The 17,765-nt window shown below is 33.8% G+C and overlaps 1 protein-coding gene across 1 annotated transcript in view; it reads left to right on the top strand.

Annotated features, from left to right (window-relative positions):
- The window catches only part of LOC150092515 (AP-2 complex subunit alpha-like), a 440,587-nt gene extending 428,050 nt beyond the window's left edge, over nucleotides 1–12,537 (top strand). The window contains exon 25 of the mRNA XM_090414707.1: nucleotides 9,985–12,537. Coding sequence (XP_090270833.1) covers nucleotides 9,985–10,062 — 78 coding nt within the window. The 3' untranslated portion in view covers nucleotides 10,063–12,537. The remainder of the gene's footprint in view (nucleotides 1–9,984) is intronic.
- The last annotated feature ends 5,228 nt before the right edge of the window (nucleotides 12,538–17,765 follow it).

Genomic DNA, 17,765 nt, shown 5'->3' with positions numbered 1-17,765 from the left:
AGGCAATGACAATCAAGGAAAAGGAGTAGCTTTAGTATTCTATTAAATATGAGGCTTATCTTCTTGAATGGCAGGTAATATCAAGTAGAGTGATGTGGGCAAATATCAGACTGGGGAACTGTGAGAATTATTGGTCCCACAGAAGGTTCTACTAAGGTAGAAGTGAAGGAATTTTTTGAGACTTTAGTAAAACAAACTGACATAATGAAAAATGAAAGATTGGTTCTTGTTAAGGATCTAAATAGAGTAGGAATTGCCAGACATACAAAAAGATTTGGGGAAAATTTGGAGAAAAGAGCAGAGCTAATAATAATGGCAAATACTTGTTGGATTTCTGCCTAAGACATTGACTGGTTATTACTAACACAATGTTCCAACATAAAAATGTACCCAAATTCACATGGGGAGAAAAGGCAAAGAATAAGAAAAGTCTCATTGACTATGTTATTGTTCATAGTGATTTTTCTCTCTGGTACAGGACACCAGAGTGTACAGAGGATTTGAAATTGGAAGTGATCATCATTTAGTCTTTAGCAGACTAAAATTGAATTTCATAATGAAAAGGAGAACATCTAAGAAAGTTTTGAAACAAAACTTGATCAGCACTCAGATGTGAACTGTAAAATACACAAACATTATTTTAAAAAAAGTTGAAAGATTTTCAGAAACAAGAACCAAACCTTGGAGATCTAGTGACAAATCCTGAAGAAAACATTGATTGATTCAGCCAAAGAGGCATATAGTGAGGTTGTGTGCAAGAATAGAAAAATTAGCACTCCGTGGTGGACACAGGAAATTAAACAGGCAGTGAAGAAGAAAAAGCATATAAAAAGTTCCTGGCAAATAAGTCAGCTTGAGCTCTTAGAGAATACAGAAACAAAGGCAAGAAAGCTAAACACTGTAAAACTAGCTAAACAAAAGTCATGGGACGACTTTGGCAAAAACATATAAAATAAGTATCAAGAAGGTGGCAAGATATTCTGGAGTTTACTGAAAAAACTCAGAAATGATGGAAAGAGTGCTATAAAAGGAATTAGAGATGATAAAGTTGATATCAGTAGGTATTTCTCTACTGAGTGTTCCTGGTAAGATGTATGCAAATATACTTACAAAGTATACTTTGTCACAGGAAGTAACTGGAACGTAGTATGTGGGAAAAGAGAGCTGTAATATCAAGCAGAAATTTGTTCTGTAAGAGAATTGTCACTGATTGGGACATTTGTGAAAAGGACAGTAATGTCAAAACTAACTAATAAATTGTCTTTGCTGAGCATTGTTTTTAATTTTGTTTATGAAGGTTTGTGTTCTTTATATGGGTTGTGGGGACCTACCAACTCCTTGAGTGTTGATGCTAATTTCTGTTGGCCGAAGCAGAACATTATTTAAAATTAAGTGGATATTGAATACCACATTATTTCTTAGCTGAATAAGAAACTCAAAGATAGGAAATCTAATCTAAGAATTCCATGCCGAATATAGAAAATTATAAAGTTCAGCAAGTCCAAGCATAAGCCAACACCTGGTAGTTCAATGCCAGGACAACTCGTAAAGGTGGAGCAAGCTCCAATCACTGTCCTTATTATTTTCCTATAATGTAAAACACAGCTCCTAGGAGATGTATTACTGTTCTACATTATGAGAGAAAGTCATAATGTAGAACAGTAATACACTACCCAGAACGGTTTCGACATTTTTTGAGGTCTCATCAGTGAGTAGGTAGACCTAGATGTAATACTAAGGTTTCAATAGTAAGAGCTTATTTCTTTACTGTATGAGTTTCCAAAAGGTGCACAAATACAATTACTGAAATAAGAGCCAACAGGCTTCACTTCGATGAAGTAAAATTATTTAAAAATAAGTGGATACCTCACTGATGAGACCTCAAAAAAAGTCTAAACCAGTCTGGGTAATGACTTCTCATAATGTAGAACAGTAATACATCTCCTAGGAGCTGTGTTTTACATTATGGGAAAATATTAAGAACAGTGATCGGAGCTTGCTCCACCTTTACTACGAGTTGCCCTGGCATTGCACTTCCAGGTGTTGACTTACGCTTGGACTCGCCGAACTTTATATATAGTTTTCTATATTCGGCATGAAACTCTTAGATTAGATTTCCTATCTTTGAGTTTCTTATTCAGCTAAGAAATAATGTGGTATTCAATATCCACTTAATTTTAAATAATTTTACTTCGCTGAAGTGAAGCCTGTTGACTCTTATTTCAGTAATAGCAGAATGTTATGTCTGTGTACTTTGGGAACCCCATATATTCTGGGAAAGTGGTCATAACGGGATAAGTTTTTTTAACAGTGTCCGATGGCCAAGAAGTTACAGACTTAAATAATTTAAGTTTTCTTCTTAATTCTGTTAGTTAGATTATAGTTCATAAGTTGATAAGTGCTGCTATCAGACTAATTGCTTCATTTGATGAATGTAAGCAGATCTGTTTAGGATGACTGTGGCATTATCTTTGTCAGACTTTGTTGCAAGTATATCCCTATTAGCTTTTAATGACTTGATAGCTGCTAGTTCTGTTTGGTGAGATTGTTACATATAGCTTTCGTTTCATTCGAAAATTGCTGGTTTCTAAACAAATTTTATCAACTATATTATTTGGAAGAAATTGAATGCCTCTTTCTATGTGGTATATAACATCTAGTTTATTAAAGCTCTAGATACACCTATAAAGTAGGATGGCACAGATGCAACCCCCCACTTAAATTCATTTTCCAGCAAATCCTTACTTTAAGATTCTAATTAATAATTTCAGTTCTTATTGGTCACCATCTATACTGTTTTGTTCTAATTTATGTGAGAGCATGTTGCTCTCTCTAGCTTAATATATCTCTTAATGATTTGTAGCCAAATAGATAATAATAACAGAACTCTAGCTTTGATGTAGTAAGTTTTTTTTTTCACCAGAGGTCAGGCCAGTAGTTTTAATGGTTGACCAAATTACTGTGACAGTACCCAAGGCTCATGGTTCAGTAGTCTGGTATAGCAAGGATTGCTGTGGCATTCCACTCCTGAGCACAGTCATTGCTTGCTGATGAGTGGAGAGCTCTGGTGCAGAATCTACCTCCCATTGAGAATAAGTTATTCTTCATCCTCAAGTTTATCAGAGATTCTGAAACAAGCCCCAACTATGTACAGAAAGCACTGAAACATCAATGCTTTCTGTACATAGCATTATGTACAGAAAGAAATTTTTGGATATCCATGTGAAGGATATCCAAAAAATAAAAATTGAGAACATCCCATGCCAGGGGACAAAAAGGCATTATACCACAAACATTGAAACTTAGAGTAGTAAACCCTTTTATGCTTAGAAGGCAACTATAAAGACGTGTCAGTAGTGATGCTAACATGCAATATTGATCCTGCCCTCTCATAAATGCAACATGCCATTTTTGGCACGTCAAAAATGGGCCCACTACATGAGAACTCACTAATTAATTAAAATAAGAATGCATGCTGCAGAGGATCAGACATGCCTCCAGACCCATTCATAGATGGAGTGAATATTTCCATTCTTTCACAAGATAAAACAGTTAATATATTTAGTACCCTAGGGAGTTCAGTTTGATGTCTTGGATATATTTCTTGAGGAAAAGGAAATGATGGACAATGACCTTCCACAACTCTCCATAAAGAAAAAATCCAAGGCCAATGAAAACGAAGCCTCACAAAACTGGAAACCAAATGATACCACCTAAAAGAAATAATGAAAACCTTTCTACAATGAAATTGTCATGGATTCTGTGAAAACATTGATGACATTAAGATTCTCTTATAGAAGCATAAAACAATCTGCTTTTGTATGCAAGAAACACACTCGAAGCCCAGTAATTATCCAGCATTACAAAATGTTGATGAATCTCCTTATGTGAGTAATCGTATCCCCTTTCAGTCCTACTTAATACAAACATAGAGGCTGTTGCCATCTGACTCATTTGAATTCTTGATAACAGTATGCAACATCAACCTACCTCCTGCTACTGATCTCTCTCAGAATGATCTTGATGACACCGTATTATTGTCATATTACTGTCTGCTTTACTTTTTGAATAGGAGATTTAAACACAACACTCTCGTGGGTACTGTCTGAACTAATGTCAGATGTTATTGTTATGGAAAATATGCTTGACAACAATAACCTCTCCCACTTAAACATAGGAAGCAACACCTTCCATATGTATGCCTGAATATGCATTCCATTGAATTAACACTCTGCATAATCCTCCCTTTCTCCCCTTTTTAAGCAGGAAGCTGATCAGTTATTTGGGAGCAATCATTTTCCCATGATATCCACATTTTTTATATAGGCAACTATGTACTTTAATACAGATATGAAAAAACAAGCAAACTGACTGTCTCACCTTCTCTATTTTAGCAGAATTCAATTGTGTGGCAGTCACTTCACCCCATATTAGTGATACAGCAAATCCACCTCATGATAGTGTGTATTACACAAGCTCCAACAACTGCAATTTCTAAAACTTCTGGTTAGTTTACATTTCTCTAATCCATGGTGGATTGATTATTGCACAGCAGCCAAGAAAGCTCAGAAGAACATGTTTACAACAATAATCCCTTGCACTTGTGCACAAGTTCACATGGAGAGAAGACACAAGAAATAAGAAAAGCTTCACTGATTGTGTTATTGTTGATAGTGATATCTTCATGCTCATTCAAGATCTAAGAGTGTACAGAGGATTTGAAATTGGAAGTGACCATTACTTAGTACTAAGTACGATAAAAATGGATATTACATTGAAAAGAACAGTATGTAAGAAAATTTTTAAAAGAATTAAAGTAAGTTGATCAGATTTTACCAGTAAATTGTCGACTTCACTATACAAACATTATTGAAGAAAAAATGAAACAAATTGAAAACAAGAATCAAACCCTTGGAGTCTCAGAAGCAAACTCTGAGGAAGATTGATTGATTTAGCTAGGAAGATATGTGGTGAAATTGTCTGCAAGGATAGAAAAATAAGAACACCATGGTGGACACAAGAAGTTAAAGAAGCAGTACTGGAAGAGAAGAAAGCATACCAAAAGTTCCTAGCAAATAAGTCGGCAGATGCCCTAAAAGAATACAGAGAAAAATATAAGAAAGCTGAGGTCTGTGTAAAAGTAGCTAAACAAAAGTCGTGGGAAGACTGGTTAAAATATAGAAAATAAATATCAGGATTGGGCAAAAATTCTGGAGGCCTATTGAAAAAGCTTAGAAATGGAGGAAAAAGTGCAGTAAAAGAAATCAAAGATGATAAAGGTGAAATGAAAACTGAAGATAAGGATATCCTAGATGTCTGGAGTAATTACTTTGAAAGATTGTTAAACAAACCAAGCAGTGACAGAACAATAACAGAAAATTTTCAAGAGGAATGCAAAGAGAAGTACATATCAATACTTGTGGTAGAAAAAGCCATCAAAAACTTAATGTGGAAAGGCAGCTGGAGTAGATGATATTCGAACAGTAATGCTTAAATATGGAGGTATAAAAATTTTGCAGTGGCTAATTCAGAGGGCCTGGTCAAAAGGTTTAATTCCCAATGATTGGAGTAGAACTATCATAGTACCCATCTATAAAAAAGGGGATAAAACTGAATGTGAGAATCACAGAGGAATTTCTCTATTAAGTGTTCCAGGTAAGATATATGCAAACATACTTGAAAAGAGGTTGAGAAAGATTGTCGAAGAGAAACTTGGAGAGGTTGTCAAGATCAGATTTTCACTTTAAGACAAATAGTTGATAAATCATGAGAATATGACAAGGATCTGTACTTCAGTTTTGTAGATCTGGAAACACAATTATATGGGTTGAATTGAACATTATGCAGAGCAATACATAGACTATATTTAAGTTTTCGGTCAGCAGTTAGAATTTCAGGAAGATGGTTTGATGTAAAATCAGGGATAAGACAAGGATGCACATTATCTCCACTCTTATTCATCACCTATATGGATCATATTATGAAAGAAAGTAGCAATAGGCCTGATATTATAATTGGAGATGCCAAACTTAGCTCTTTGCTTTATGCAGGTGATGTTGTACTCCTAAACTCATCTAGTGCAAGTCTCCAGGATTCTCTAACTAAATATTGAATAATAACTATAGCAAATTCGGTGTGAAAATCAGCAACAAATAAAACTGTGCCTAAATTGTCAGCTATTTAGGCACAGTTTTTAGTGAAGATGGCAGGTTAAATCTGCAGCAAATCCCACCTCATGATAGTGTATATTACACAAGCTTCAATAGCTGCAATTTCTAAAACATCTGGTTAGTTTAGACAGCAGAATAAACAAAGCTGGTGTGGTGGGTAGCCAGCTGGATGAATTTATATGGAATAAGAAATTAGCCAAAACACCAGACTACTAGTATACAAGAGTGTGTTTAGACCAGTTTGAAGTTATGGATCTGAGAGTTGGGTTAGAAATAAAGCACTTGATCAAAGACAAAGACTACAGATATGAGGATTCTAAGAAAAATGAGGGGAGTGAACTGAAAGGAGCTTGACATTATTAGCATTCATGAATATGTAATCTAAGGTAGTATGGCCACTTAAATAGAAAGGTTAGCAAAACAGGTGTTTGATGCCAAGATGGTAGGAAAGAAACCCAAATTAAGACCAAGGTCTAGGTGGATTGATTTGGTCAGAAGTGTCTTAGATGCATGAAATGTTAGATTTGACAATATTGGAGTGCTCACAAGTAATAGATTTGATTTGGAAGAAAATTGTTGAGAAGAGATTAATAATAATTTAAACGTAATGTAGTGCTGTCATAGTAACCTGAACATCCTTTGGGGTACTTATCAGGAACTTGATAATGATTGATTGATATAATTGGTATCTTGTCTCCCCCAAGTTCCTTGCCCAAAAATTTAAAACAGAAAATCAACAGATTCTGTTTTCTTTGAGTGGTACTAAAAAATACAACTGACTATTTACAAAAGAAGAAAAATGCTACTTTGCTTAAAATGCTGCCCAACTACTGTTGGTCCAGATAACATGCGTGAGGAAATGATCAAGCATCTCTCCCCATTTGCCAAGGATTAACTATTGTACCTGTTCAACAGAATTTTCTTTGAGAATGTTTTTCTGAATTACCCTGCAAAAGGCAATCATTGATTAGGATTAAAAATAATCAATAAAGTCGTGGGGGGGGGGGGCTTTCTCTCCAGAAATGCTTTTTCAGAAAACAAGCATTTACTTAATATTAGTTTCTTTGATATGGACCTGCCAAATTTTGGTCTTAGAGGGAATCTCCCTCTTTTTATCATGAAACTTTTTTTTATCCAATGGCAAAAGTTTCTCGTTATAATTTCAAGACTGAATGGGAACCACTCTCTCCTGACTGTATACCCAAGAGCAGGCAGTGCCACAAGGTTTACTTTTCACACTTTTTGAAATCAAGGTTAACTCTATTTCTTCCAGCTGTAAGTAATGCCCTCTATGTGGATGATGCTACCATCTCCTGTTATTCTTGCAATATGAGGGTTATAGGAAGACAGCTGAAGCAAGTCATTAAATATCTTTCAAAATGGGTGCTTGTAAATGGATTCAGATTTTTTATCAGAAGACTGTGTGTGTGTGAGAGAGGGAGAAACCAGGAAACTCGTTTTCCTTCCTCACATGTCAGTTGTGAGATAAGTGTTGTAAAGCAGTGAACATCCTTTGCAACCTGTCTTCCACTTCTGTTTGCTTCTGTTCTATATGGCACTGATTAGATCAAAACTTCATTATGGGTCCCAAATCTATGCTTCTGCCAGAAAGATTGCACTGCAACTGGAGATTTTTGAACTTCACCAAATCCCCAGTCTCTTCATCGAAATGAACACTTTTGTTACTTTGACATTAACAGAATCTGATATGCTACAAAAATAAAATCGCTGCCAAACCATCTCATATGACAAACTATTTTTTTTTTTCCCATTGTGGAAGAATCTCTACAGCACCCATCAGATTGCATTATGAGCCTTTGGTTTGTGAATAAAAACTCTTATAAGCTCTAGGTATTTTGGTAGACAAATATCGAATACCAATAAATACACTTCCACCAACCATAGCATTTATACATACCATGTAGCTTTTCTTTCTGTAGGCTACCAAATTTTCCACCCCTCCTATTGTCTGCCAGTAGCTCTTTCAAGTTCATAGAATTGAATAGTATGATTTTGTGCCTGTTTATACTTACTGTTCAAAATCAGAGGCCCTGGTGGGATCTTCAGTTGTCTTCTCAGGAAACATAATACCTGCTTGGATCCCACTATTTAACAGTCATACCTGATGTAAATAATGTAACAACTTGACTGCTGCACTGTATGTATAGTTTACATTAAAATACTTCAATTACCTTTTTACCAAAAATGTATTATACATTCAGATTCACAAATTTCTCTACAGGCAAGATATATGGAGCTGCAGAAACATCCAAGGCTCTCATGAATCCAACATGTCCTCTGTTGGAATCCAGTCATAAGAGTTATTCCACCCCCAATCCATGATTAAATTCTTCCAAAAGCCCAAATTTACTATGGCATAACATTATCCACAGCCCTCTATATGCAGGACAAAGTGCAATGAAGAAGAGAAGGGATGTCAGAGACCATTGTAGGAAATTTGTTGTAAAGACAACTGCCCTCTGACTATGACTAAAGTCATAGACAAAAGAGGGTTGTTATTTTGTTATGCAAAATAAGTTGCATAACAAAAAAAAAGAAAGAAAAAAAGGAAGTAAATACTAGCAGTTGAAGTGGCTAAATAATACTGACTGCATCCTTCCAGTATTCTTCAATGAAATTTAAACCTGACTGAAGACAACATACAAGACTGTATGACAGCAGAGGAAGAGGAAAGTCAAAGTATTTTAGTCAACAAATCTTGTCCAGAAGTTTTAATTTAAAGAAGCCTCAATTCCCCTTTTCTCTAGTGTTTATCATATCAGTCTGTGTGTGTGTGTATATCTAGTTCTATAGATAGTTATTTAAAGACAGGACTCTGGGTGCTTTCTCAACTACATCTTATTAGTGGTGAGATAATTAATGTAGAATGAGTTAAATAGAAACATTTGAAAGAATGTGTCAAAATTGCAGTTATTGTGGAAAATTGAAAATACTATAAATACAGTCGAACTTGGTTATAATGACCATCTGGGAACCAACAAAAGTTTCTCATTATAATCATTACTCACTATATCAGTAATGAATTAAATCTACCTCCAATTTTTTAAAATACTTAATAACTCGAGAAAAATAGATTAGAAAAAAAAGTATTACAGAAAAAATAATTATGAAATTACATACCTAAATATCTGTATATCTACATGCTTGTATAAACCACACTTATGGATAAATTGTTTAATATTAAATTTTGTTTCGATTAATTTTTTTTTTATTAAATATTAAAAATTAGATATCAGATTTTGTTGATATTCTTGAAGAGCGATGCTATTATTGAGTCCACATGAATGCTCGTGGGTGTTGCGATTTAATCCAGCTGATAATTGATAATACAGGTTAAGCATGGCAAATTAAAATTACTTTGGAGATCTCTAAAACAAACAGTAAATGGACCTGGGCTTGGATCAACTTCTGAGAAGAATTTAAACTTAATATCACCAAAAATGTAATGGTACTACATTCCCCATTCTGCTTAGCTTCAAACTCTTCAAAATAATCTTTATATTTGAAGAAATATCTTTCTACACAACAAGGCAAATTGTAATGGTACATTAACAGTAGTAAATTGTAAAATCAAAAAAAAAAAAAAAATTATTTGTATTCCTAAATTCACCAAATCTGTTATCCTAAATCCAGAGGGGGAAAAAAAATTCATAAAATTGAATGGGATTTTTCTCCAAATATAGAAATAATCATTTTTGCTACAGTGAGTATTATAACCTTGTATTCTGACTTATATTAATAACATCTTAAAATATTAAATGCAGTAAGTCTTATAAAAAGTTATGTTTTACAGATGTTTCGTCTAACAGTAAGGACAAGCAAGGAATCTGTGTCAAAACAGCTTTGTGAACTTCTTCATGAACAGTTTTAGATCATGCTAATACATAATGCTGCTTGTTTTCCATGTTCATTAAGTACGTGAAGTACCAAAGATCAAGAAGGACAGTTTTGAATATAGTGAGATGGAGCACCCTAGATGGAACACTTCATCATAAACCATTACTGAATCGACCTGTGAAGATTCCATTGACTCCTGTAAAATGTGTCAGTGTTGTGAAACTGTTAGTGTATAGTTCCCCAAAAAATTTCAGTGTCATTAGGAATTTCTTGAGTGCAGGTCCACTCTCAGGTTGTTACTGCAAGTGTTTTATTTTTGTGACATGGATTTGTTTAAATTTGTGGTATTTAGCTTAAAAAACATATAGATAATTTTGTTTCACTTGTTTGTCATATACTCATGGAATGATGGCATATATACAGCCACTAAATTGTTAATTGAGTGATTTAATTTAGAATAGGTTGCAAGATCAATTGGATACGTTTTTAGTGTCTCAGCAATAGTGAAGTATAAACATTCCTTACTATAGTTTCAAAGTTTTATGCGTATTGAAGCATAAAGCAACAACTAAACTTGAAAGAAATCAAAGACTTTGGATTCAGAAGTGATATGCATATTTAAGTACTAGTTGTAATTTATTTTGTGAATTTTATTGTACTAAAATTTAATGTTGTTAGGAATACTGATTATACTGATTTTGAAATTCAGACATTCTAGATTTAAAACTTATCACATTCACTCTGTTTGCTTTTTTTCTAGTCAGCACTTTGTTTTCTTACAGTTATTTCATGTTTTTATTAAATATAGAAGAGAATATGAAAGATTCATCTTGAAGAACTTTGGAATGATAAAATAGTTTCAGGTCACATAAATGACTTTCATTGAAACTAAGTGCATTTTGACTACATCCTGTTTAACAAATTCAGAAAACAAGTCCTTGCAATAAATATTTTTACATAAATGCAGTTCAAAGTCAAGTGAGACAACAGAACAAAACAGTCTGAATTATCACCACCTGTAAATAATGAATAATTCAAATAGATTCTATTTGCTAAGCAGGAAATTGACCTTTATTAAAATGGGTATTTCTCATTCAGCGTAAATTTTATTTCATTTAATTTTTCATGAGAATTTGTTTTCTTTACACTGCTTTTTTTTTTAATATACTTTTGTGTGACTTTGTTAGATCAATTTAAGTTTTAAAATGTATAATTTTGATATTTAATGATCTTAAAAGGGATAAATATGAATAGATTGTTTAATAGAGGGAATAGTAACTGCTGGAATAATGATTATGATAACACTATTGGAAGAAAGGATTTTTATAGAAGACTGATTTTGATGTTTTCTTTCTTGAACAATAACAAGGATTGTTTCCAAAAAAAAAAAAAAAAAGCAAGGAACTGACAGTTTGTCTGTGATAGTTATATTGTATTTAAAAGTACTTAAAAGCTTTGTAGGAATTTTAGTTAAACAAAATACATTTTTATTTGTGATAAATAGCCCAAGTAATACCAATGTACAGTGGGAAATTTTGATTTATATACAGTAACAAACATACCAAATTTATTTCAGTGAGTTTTTTTCCTTAAAGATATTCAGAATCACTTGTTAATATATACGATATCCTGGAATCATTAAAAAAAAAAAAATAAGTATAGACTAAGATCAGTTTCTTAAATTAAAAAAAAATCTCAGAGATCCATTTTTTTTTTAAGTTTTTATGGTTGGTATATATCGGTTTTTGGTTTAAGATCTGTATATCCCGGAAAAATTGTAGATTTTTAAACACCCAAAACCAATGCTTTTTGAGCAGCAAATTGCATCTTCTCTAGTATAAATTTCTTTGACATTAATTCTAATGATTTGTGCAATTTTAATTCTGCCAGCTCTGTAGTTTTCTGATACTGAAAAATTATTCTTTAATATTTCAGGTTTATTAGAATATCTATAATTTTGAAAAGAATATGCTCTTTGTCATAATTTTGAATCATTTATGTATAGTTTTAACATATAAAGGAATTCTTTTTTTTTTTGTGTGTAGAATATCAGGCTTATTCTCTACACTTTAAGCTGCCTGAATTTAAGAATCTTATCTTTAAAAAATGGGTAATTACAATATTATATTTTCAGTATAGATTTAATTTTATTTCTCTATAGTTCTACCTTATACACATGTATTATTGAAATGCTATTAAATATGAAAATATTTATTGTCGTTGTGGGATTTGAATGTTAACTTTACCTTGGCCAAAATTTCATGCTAAATATAATTCTAAGAATGTTAGAACTACTTGTAAATACTGTTGCTGTTATTTCATATATGATGTAAATGTACAACTTAATTGTACACTCAGTATGTTGAATGATGAGTCTTGTGTTTGAGTTAAATGAGATGTCTGAAAACTTTTTTTTTTTTTTTTTGTAAAACTTTCAGCATTCTATTGAATATTCTGTATAATACTCATTTGGGGGGGGAAGCAAAACATTAAATGTCATTTCTAATTATTAGTTGTTTTTCTTTATAAGCACTGATAACTTAAAAATGCACTAATAGAAATGAATCTGAATTGCATTTTGTTGTGCTCAAATTACTCTTGATTTTTAATATTTTTGGAAAATAATAAAGAATTAAAAATGAAATTAATTTTCGTTTAGGGAGTTAATATTGGTTGCATATAATGTGCCACATCAGTGCTTTTTTTCGGGGTCAGTTCATTCAAAATGTATATTTTTCAAATTTATTTCAGTGAACTTTTTCCTTAAAGATATTCAGAATCACATTTGTTAATATATACGATATCCTGGAATCATTAAAAAAATAAGTATAGACTAAGATCAGTTTTTTAAAAAAAAAAAAAAAATCTCAGAGATTCAGTCTTCTTTTTTAATCAAGTTTTTATGGTTGGTATGTGTTGGTTTTTGGCTATCTAAATACAAATAATTTTCTTAAAATTTCAATTGCTGAATAGCTGAAATAAATTCATAATCATGTTTTAAAACTCATTAAATTCTTGATCACTCCTTTAAATTAAAGCATGAAACAATAAACGATTTGTAATGTGCCATGTAAGATTAACTGGATTTAGTTCATCTTTTGACCACTGTATCATCTCAGGAGGCATACTTGATAGGCTAACCTGAAATATTTCAAACAAATTAAACATATTACTTGTCTTGGAGAATCTAAGAAAAATTGTGGAAGAGAAGTTTAGAGAAAGAGTTTGGTCAAATAGGGATTGTCAGGATCGGATTTTCACTTTACGACAAATAGTTGAGAAATTCTGAGATATAACAACTATCTGTACTTAGTTTGTAGAGTGAAAAAAAAAGCATGTTACAGGGTGTTGAGAGAAAAGCCATTTGATATGCCGCACAATCAGTACATAAATTGTAGGTCTGGTTGTAATGTTGGGTTAGAAGTAATTGATCAAGAAATGGCATGATTTCTGAGAAAAATTAGGAGAGCTAAACAGATGGCATCAATAGTAGAATCATATTAAAAATGAAAATATTAGAAAAGAATCTTGACATTGTTAGCATTCAAGAATGTGAACAGATCTAATCTAAGGTAGTGTGATTACTTAAACAGAATGGGAGAGGAAAGATTAGCAAAACATCTACTATGGTAGAGCCTCTGCTACTAATGGCTCAGTTAAGTAAGTTTGAGCACGGTTAGTAGTTGGAAGGGGACCAATCGTTCGATGCTGTTGGCACACTCTCCCTCGATGAGGCTTTGGACTCCCTGGAGGTGTCAAATAATAATAATAATATTATTTGCCAGAATGGAGGAAGACTAATTTAGAGAAAATTGTTGGCAGAAAATTAGTAATAACATTAACATAATAATGTCGTACTGTCATAGTATCTTTATGCCTCTTGTCAGGAATTAAGATGATTTGTCTGACATCTAGTTGGAGCAAAGTGGTTGGAGGGGATAGAATAATAACCAAGTAGCAAAGTTATAACTGGTGCTAAATGTTGACAAGCAAACGATTACTATGTAAAATTATTTATTGAATAATTGACTCATTTTAAAATCTTAAGTCACACCTTTATGTGAGAAACATATCACTCAAAAATAAGATTTATCTGGCATCAGTCTTCTCAACTCTTTTTTTACAACCAATGTAAATTGCTTTGTTAAGGACAACTCACTGCATGGCTTCTCTGATCAGGATACCAAGTCTGGTATAAATGATATCCTCCCCCATCAATCGTACTTAGGATGGGTGTTTCAAAGTACAAATTCTTTATATCATCTATACAAGCAGTCATACTCATCCGGCATCTACCAGACAACATAGAAGTGTGCCTATGTTTGGCCCATCCCAATAAAAGGAGATAGTCAGACATTAGACTGTTATTCCATTATTCTCAATGGAGAACTAATTTGACTGCTGATATTATCAGCAGCGAAATTAATGATTACCGATATGGATTCTGCCACTCGTTTCATTGCAGATCATCTAACTGGCACTATCTGCATTTGGATACAAGCCATGTGGAAAGGTTTGGAACCTACTTTTGCAGTTGAATTGCAATTTCTTCTTTAGTTATTCACAATGCTTAATAGTGGATGGCTTTTTCCCTTCAGAATTCCCCATCATTGCTGATAATTAGGTTTAATGGAGTGAATACAGTACAGAAAGTAATTAAAAAAGATCAATCATTCCTATATTTCTTCTCTGTCACAGACATTGTTAGAAATACAATATTGAAATTGTAATAAGACAAAAACCACATGGTAAGTGGAGAAGTTTGGAGTCCTACGAAGAGACTATAAATTGACCAGGCTGACTGTGGCTCACTTTCTCATCATTAACAGAATTTGATTTTGCAACAGTCAACTTTTCTTCCATCAGTAAAGTAGTGAATCGTGACAGTGTATTACACAAGCTGTCACAACTGCAATTCCTAAAACGTCTGGTCAGTTTCCACTGGTTGAATAATTGCACAGCAACCAAAGAAGTTCAAAAGATATCTTGGAGCATTTTCTGAAGATGCCTCCCCCCCCCCACCCAAAAAAAAAAAACCTCTTTTGCATTGAAATGTCCTGAGTTTGAGCAAGGCACATCTGTTGTCACAGTCAAAAGGAATCCTGGATCCAATATACATCCTCCATAACAAAACCTACCAATACTAAAAAGTCTGGAACAAAATCCAAAAAATGAAGGGTAGATACACCAGCTCTCTGTGTTCTTGAACAAAATAGTTGCACATTTGATTCAACAATGATTACCAGCCACTTAGGGAAAGTTTTGCTGAAACATCAGTAATATCAACCCCCCCCCCCCCGAATGACTTGCCCACAAAAGCAAAGCAGAAAAAAAAATTCACTTTTCTCTGAACAATGCTAAAAAAATACAACACTTTTCCTAAAAAGGAAATGAAAGCTACTTTGCTTAAGTGCCTTCAACTGCTCTTAGACCAGATGATATCCATTACAAGATGGTAAAATACTTGTCACCATCATTCATGGGTCAATTGTTGCGCCTTTACAACAGAATTTTCTATTAGAGCCATATTTCCTGATACCTGGCAAAAGGCAGTTATAAGCCAGGAAGGATCCAAAATCTTCAAGTAACTAATTGCTCTGATAGCTACTTGTGCAAAATTTCGGAAGAAATTAACTCATTGTTTTGGAGAGAATTTTTTTTTTTTAATCAAGAACTACTTATCCAAAAATCTTCCAACTGGGAACTGCTCACTCCTGACCATACACCCTCTGTCTAAAAAGAAGCCGAACTTTTTGAAAATAGAAGAAACTAGTGGCGCCATTTGTTGCATCTTTTTGTTGTCGAAAGCGGCAACCTTCATTAGTGTTGTGCCAACTGTTTGACATTTGTTTCATTAGAAGCCGAGTTTATAGTGACAGTGTTTTGAGAATGTTCGGAAAATGAGTTTAAAACAGAGAGCTGCGATTGACTTTTGTGTTAAATTTGGTAAAAGTTTTACCGAAACGCATCAAATGCTTATTCGGTATTCAAGTTTATGAGTGGTTTAAAATTTCAAAGTGGTCATGAGACGCTTGAGGACGACGAAAAGCCGGGCCGTCCAAAAACTGGACTGAGCGAAGTTAACATTCAAAAAGTGCGTGATTTCATCAAAGAAAACCCAAAATCGTCGTGAGATTCATTGAAGATGAATTGGGGATTCCAAAATCAACTGTGCACAACATTTTGACCGAGAGTTTGGGCTGTCGTAAATTGAATTCGCGATTTGTTCCCAAGTTGACCGACGACCAAAAAATGTATCGAATTGAACACTGATTGAAACGTGGTGTTTTGAGTATGAGCCCGAAACAGAGCGCTGAGTGGAGACCACCAGAAGAGGGGCATCCGGAAAAAAAGTCGCTTGGAGAAGTCCAAAGTAAAGACAATGCTGATTTGCTTCTACGATTCCAAGGGCATTATCCACAAAGAATTCGTTTCGCTTGGCCAAACGGTCAATGACGAGTTTTATCTCGAAGTTTTGAAGCGATTGATAGCGGGAATTCGTCGCGTACGGCATGAATATCGTGATGCAGGCAGCTGGTCACTTTTGCACGATAATGCACCATCGCATCGTTCGAACATTGGGAGACAGTTTTTATGCAAAAACTAAGTTTGTGTGTTGAATCACTCGCCGTATTCACCTGATTTAGTACCCTGTGACTTCTTTCTCTTCGCCCGACTTCATTTGCTGATGAAAGGAAAGCGATACGACACCATTGAAAACGTTCAAGCGGTAGTAACCGCGATCTTCAACAGTATCCAAAAAACCGATATATATATATATATATATATAAACGCATTTAACGAATTAATTGGCCGTGCCAAACGCTGTATCGAAGCTTAGGGCGAGTATATTGATTGAAATAAATGATTTGAATAATTATAATTGGCCTGTGTTTTATTTTCTATCAAGAGTTCGGTTTCTTTTTGGACAGAGGGTGTATAACCTAGAAGAGGGAGGAAAGGAAAGAAAGCAAATTTCCTTTCAGGTTCAGTTTTAAGTGTCATGCATCTTTCAATCAAGTACAACTCGATAACTTCCTCCAATAGTAAGTAATGCCCTCTATATTATATGGATTGACTTCATCTTTTGTCATTCATGTATGAGGGTCATAGAAAGAGCTGCAGCAAGCCATTGACCCTCTCTCTCTTAAAATGGGTTCAGATTTTCACAGCAGATGTTTGTGTGCACTTTTGCTGCAAACTTCATCCTGACCTAGTACTCCAAGAAAACGTTAATCCCAATTGCATCAGAAGCCAAGTTCTTGGGACGTATTCGACAGCAAACTCCGTCACGTATAATTTCACGGTTTTTCGTTGCTGCCACTAATTGCTCTCCATTTTTAAGCAGTGGAATCCACAACTACATTTTTTTAAAAAAAATACTTGAGTCGTTTATTTTATTTTTTAAATAGCTACACAGCTTTCCTTCCAAAAAACGCCTTAAATCTCGCTGTGCGAATAGTTGTGTGAATGTCTTTGGGTGGTAGGCAATTTTTTGTCTTTTGGCAGGAAATTACCATGCTGCTTATTGGAGGGTGGGGGGGACGTACTACATCTGGTGTATACTATATAGCAAAGAATTATCTAAATCGGCTTCATATTAAAAGAAAATAAAATTTAAAACAAATTGTGTGTGTGTGAGAAGGGTTTACTTCCTGAATGATGTGAGAGGTTAGGAAACATAAATGAACTGTTTGAATTTTGAGGAATAAAATCGCCGAATTTTGTCCATACTGT

Source organism: Typopeltis vanoorti, chromosome 25 (assembly GCF_054136105.1).
Source record: "Typopeltis vanoorti isolate ZY-2024b chromosome 25, IOZ_Tvanoo_1.0, whole genome shotgun sequence".
NCBI lineage: Eukaryota > Metazoa > Arthropoda > Arachnida > Uropygi > Thelyphonidae > Typopeltis > Typopeltis vanoorti.
Note: the sequence above shows the minus strand (reverse complement) of the source record. Positions and strands in the feature narration are given on the sequence as shown.